Below are 5,221 nucleotides of genomic sequence, written 5' to 3'. Positions count from 1 at the left end.
CCCACGGCTATCCCAGGTCCTCCAGGACATCCATCATCCCCACATCACGTACCAGCCTCAGCATCGCTGATGAATTTTTGCCGCCTAACAGCTGTTATCCCTATTTTAGAGGAGGGACACCGAGGAACAGAGAAGTCCTGTCTCCCACCAGTGTGCCAGCAGCGCACGGGTCCCTCTCTCCCCTCTGGCAGTGGGACCCAGCTCCATGGGGCAGGCTGGGGAGAGCTCTGGTCTCTGCACTGTCAATGGCCTGGGGCCAAGGAGGGGGATGCTGCAAAACCCCGGGCACGGCCAGGGTAGCTGCAATTGCGTTCGAGGAGCCAGCGCTGCCCTGGAGCTGGGAGAGCCCAGCTTTCTTGTGGCACCAGTGCTGGAGAAGCCATCCCAGACCCATGACGTTACCCCCAAGGCAGGAGCCCCATCCTGCAACTCCTGTCCCTCCCCAGGAGATTCAACAGCTATGATGTTTGCACTTGGAAAAGGCGGGTGGAAAGTGGAAAGCACATTTCCAGCCCTGAAGGTTGGAAAGAAAGTCTTAAAAATGAGCCTCATTCTTCAAATTAATTAATTAATAGATCAATAAAGAGATAAAGAAATGAATAAAGAGATAAACAAAACCAGATCCTCCTCCCAAGACAGCCATTCAAGGCTCTTCTCCTGATTTCACATAAAATACTCTTGGGCATCATGGGGAAAGCAATGCTGAATGAGTGCTGGAAAGCCAAAGAAAGTCCAGACTCCATGGGTCTGCAGGTGCAAGTCCTTCAAAGCCCCTTGATTACCCCGCAGGGCCACCCCTCCCAGGGCAGAAACACCTGAACACTTTGCCAGCAGGTGCCTGCGCGAGGAGGGGGCGGGAGGAGGGAGCCCTTTAGCAGAGAGCCCAGCTCTACCTGCTATAAAAGGCCCCAGAGGGGGGCAGGCAGGGTGTGCTCTTGGTGAGGTGGTTGTGGCTGTGGTGGGGAGCCTGGGTGGTTCAGAGCCATGGTGAGTAGCTGTGGGGCTTGGGTTTGCTCTCTGGCAGCTGTGGCTGGTCCTTCCCAGCTCTGCAGGAGGGTGAAGCTGGAGGCAGCTTTTCTTTCCAGCTGGGGGGAGGTGTCTTGCCCTTGGCTGTTGGTTTCCTTGGGGGTGAAAGTGGTTGTGGGCTACGGAGGAGCATGTGAGCCCTGGAGAAGGGGCTCCTGGGGGTGCAGAGCTGGTGCCTGGGAGCTGGTCTCCAGAGGTCGGTTGGCCTTGCAAGGCTGGTGCCCACCTCTTCCTGGCCTGGGGAGGTCTACCCTGCTGAAATGCCTTCAGACCTGCCTCTCCCCCTGCATGAAGATACTTGGAAGGTCCTGCTGGTGGCATCTGCTGCTGCTGTGGGGCTGAGGCAGACCTGGAGCAGGGGATGAAGGTCTCTCCTGGTGAAGAGTGGCTCAGCATCCCTGTTCTGAGCCTGGTGTCGGGGGTGGTTAAGGCTGTCCTGGGACTGTTTGGGTGGGAAGAGAAATGCAGTGGTGGCTGAGGGCTGATGCATTAGATACCAGCCCTCAGGGCAGGCCCCTCTGCTCTAGTGTAGGATGCTGCTGCTGGAGAATTGGTCCCTACCCATCCTGGCTTGGGTCCTCTCTAGCTCTCTCCAGCCAGCTGATCCTGCGTGGCTGTATGGAGTCTCAATGGGGATGAGAAACTGCTCTGACAGCCAATTCTTGAAGCCCAACAGCACAGGCTTGTCCCATCAGAGACAGGCAGAGGTCCTCTGCTGCTGCCCACCTGGGTGGGGAGGGGTCTGCCTCTACCTCCCTGGGAGGGGCATGGGGGGCAGTGTTTGCACTGCTGGCTGGGCTGAATCATTCCCTCCTCCCCAGCTGAGAGCACCAGGTGAAGTACCTGGGAAGGCTGCCTGTGCCCTGCCTCCTGCCCCCAGGCAGGATCAGGAGAGCAAAGGGAAGAAACCATGAGCAGTTGGACTTGACAGCCACCATGCTGTAGGTCCAGCAGCTGGGCTTGGTGGCCTGCTCCTGGGAACAGGGCTGTTGAGCAAGGTAAGGAGAGTGCTGGGATGCGGAGGGACCTCCTGCAGCCTCCCACCGAGGCAGATGCAGAGGTTAGGGCATTGCAGCCTCTCTCTCAAGGGCTAATGCTTAGCTGTTGCTCGTTGAGCAGCTCCTGGGTGCCTGCTGGGGAGAAAATGCCCTGCCTGCCACCAAGCTGGGCTAATGCTCCTCTTGTCTGTAGGTTGTTGGCCATGTGCTCTAGAAAGACACCCAGAAGTGCCAGCTTTAGCCCAATTCCTCTGTGCACACTCCTAACCTCCTCTCCTCTCCCATCCCCATGCAGAGGGAGTGTATTTCTGTCCACATTGGCCAGGCTGGTGTCCAGATGGGCAATTCCTGTTGGGAACTGTATTGCCTGGAGCATGGGATAGAGGCAGATGGCATCGTCTCCCCCGATGCATCCTCAGGGCAAGCAGACTCCTCCTTTGGGACCTTCTTCAGTGAGGCAGGGTCAGGGAAGTATGTGCCCAGAGCAATATTTGTTGACCTGGAGCCCACTGTCATTGGTAAGTCGTGGAAGGGCTCCAAATTGGTTTTGGGGTGGGGTGTGGAGGAGTGCCTTCTCTGACCTGAGGTGTAGTGTTGGCCACCTAAACTGCTGGTGGGGCTGCCAGCTTCCATGTGAAACTGCATCTAAATTAGTGCAAGTAACTTGGTAGACAGTGGATCTTGTGCCAGTGATGCTCATGAGATCTCAACTTCCTCCAGATGAGATCAGGGCTGGGACCTACCGCACGCTCTTCCACCCGGAGCAGCTCATCAGTGGCAAAGAAGATGCTGCCAACAACTATGCTCGCGGCCACTATGCCATTGGGAAGGAGATCATTGACTCGGTGGTTGACAGGGCTCGGAGAATGGTAAACCACCCTGTGGAGGGTCTTCTGCATTAGCACTCTGGTTGCTGTTGCCTTGGCCATCCAGAGATGCGGTGATGGGGAAGGGCAAGCAGATCTTGGTCAGGTTGACCATGCCACTGTGACCTGGAACAACATGATGGGACACACGTGGGTGTATGTCTTGCTGGCTGGGACTTGAGGGGGGGGGAAGGAGGGACTAAAGCTGCCCCCAGCTTAAGCAGGAAAACAAGCACCTGTGGCTTAACTGTCCAAGCAAGAAGGCTTTCTCCTAACGGGTGTAGTGTCTGCTGTGTCAGTCCTGACCCAACATCTCATGCCAACCAGTGTCATAGCTCAGCTTCTGGTTAGTGTCTCCCCTTAGGCCTCTCCTCCCTTGTGTGGCTGCCTCTGGAGTATAAGGTTCTGCCCAGGTAGGTGCTCAGAAGAGCTGTGGTAACATGAAGATATTCTTGATATAGGTGGAACCTCTTGGTGGCTTTCAGACTCTTCCTCCTCTTCTTGACTGCTAGTATCATGAGCCTCTGTCTGACCCGCTAGGTCACTCTCTCAGGCCAGGCCTTTCTCCCTGCTAAAATAGGAGGCAATTTAAAAGCAGCTGCATTTGCTGTGTCTGACAGATCTCGCCTGGTAGGAGTGGAAGGTGTGTGTAGCAGTTATGGTGGGGGGCAGGGGGGGCAAGGCCTGAAACTTGATGGTTGAACCCAGTGCTTTAGCTTAATTGAAGTCCAGTGAGACCAGAATAACTCCAGTAACTTGGTCCTTCTGGCTCTTTCCCTGGTGCTGCAGGCAGACCAGTGCAGTGGACTCCAAGGGTTCCTGGTCTTCCACAGCTTTGGGGGAGGCACAGGCTCCGGGTTCACCTCCCTCCTCATGGAGCGGCTCTCCGTGGAGTACAGCAAGAAGTCCAAGCTGGAGTTCTCTGTGTACCCAGCCCCGCAGGTCTCCACAGCAGTGGTGGAGCCCTACAACTCCATCCTCACCACCCACACCACCCTGGAGCACTCGGACTGCTCCTTCATGGTGGACAACGAGGCCATCTATGACATCTGCAACCGCAACCTGGACATCGAGCGTCCCACCTACACCAACCTCAACAGGCTGATTGGGCAGATCGTCTCCTCCATCACTGCCTCCTTGAGATTTGACGGTGCTTTGAATGTTGACCTGACTGAGTTTCAGACCAACCTGGTGCCCTACCCCCGGATACACTTCCCGCTCACGACCTACGCGCCCATCATCTCGGCAGAGAAAGCCTACCACGAGCAGCTGTCGGTGCCAGAGATCACCAATGCTTGCTTTGAGTTCTCCAACCAGATGGTGAAATGTGACCCGCGCCGTGGCAAGTACATGGCGTGCTGCCTGCTGTACCGGGGTGACGTGGTGCCCAAGGATGTGAACGCGGCCATTGCAGCCATTAAGACGCGCCGGTCGATCCAGTTTGTGGACTGGTGCCCCACGGGCTTCAAGGTGGGTATCAACTACCAGCCTCCCACGGTGGTGCCCGGGGGAGACCTGGCCAAGGTGCAGCGGGCTGTCTGCATGCTGAGCAACACCACGGCCATCGCGGAGGCGTGGGCCCGCCTGGACCACAAGTTTGACCTGATGTATGCCAAGCGAGCCTTTGTGCACTGGTACGTGGGGGAGGGCATGGAGGAGGGGGAGTTTTCGGAGGCCAGGGAGGACCTGGCTGCCCTGGAGAAGGATTATGAGGAGGTTGGAAGGGACTCGGCAGATGGAGAGGAGTATGATGAGGAATAATAGTCTTTTGCCTGTGGGAAGGCAGCTTGGATGAAGCTTTTTGTAACCTAGCCTTGCAATTCCTTCCGGAGAAGGGACTTGTGGGCTGGGTCTGAAGAAATGTGACTTGGAAACTCTGCAGCTTGGCCAAAAGCAACTCTTTGGTCAAGCCTTGTATATGCACAGTACTGGCTGAATAAATGGGGACCAGCAAAAGATCTTCTCCTGTCTCGATGTGCCTCCAAACGGGCTCATGGTGGGGGGGTGGTGGTGGTGGCTGCAGGGTGGTTCCCATGTTGCAATGGTCACTGCCGTCCTACCCGTAGGGCTTTCCTGCCTGTAGATGCTGGGGTGAGCGCTGTGAACTGGGGTGGGTGACAGCATGGTGTGAGCCATCTGCCCTGGGGTGGAGCTGCTGTGTTAGTTCTAACATCTGTGGTGATGATCCCACTCAGGTGCTGGCTGCCTGTGGCCTCTCTGGTTGCTCACACACAGCTAGCGCTGGGTTTTCTGTGCAGTTCTCTGCTCCAAGGCATAGCAGGGAGTGGGATTAGTGTTCTCTGGTCCCCTGCTGCTGTGCAGAGCCCTGCT

At 56.6% G+C, this 5,221-nt stretch overlaps 1 protein-coding gene across 1 annotated transcript; it reads left to right on the top strand.

Moving 5' to 3' along the window:
- The first annotated feature begins 2,361 nt into the window (after positions 1 to 2,361).
- LOC143155646 (tubulin alpha-1C chain-like) lies at positions 2,362 to 4,651 on the top strand. Its single transcript, XM_076328617.1, has 3 exons — positions 2,362 to 2,542; positions 2,745 to 2,893; positions 3,680 to 4,651. Exons 1-3 carry the CDS (start codon positions 2,362 to 2,364, stop codon positions 4,649 to 4,651), a joined length of 1,302 nt encoding a protein of 433 aa, XP_076184732.1.
- The last annotated feature ends 570 nt before the right edge of the window (positions 4,652 to 5,221 follow it).

The sequence above is a fragment of the Aptenodytes patagonicus genome, chromosome 1, assembly GCF_965638725.1.
Source record: "Aptenodytes patagonicus chromosome 1, bAptPat1.pri.cur, whole genome shotgun sequence".
Lineage (NCBI taxonomy): Eukaryota > Metazoa > Chordata > Aves > Sphenisciformes > Spheniscidae > Aptenodytes > Aptenodytes patagonicus.
This window is presented reverse-complemented; position numbering and strand designations above follow the sequence as displayed.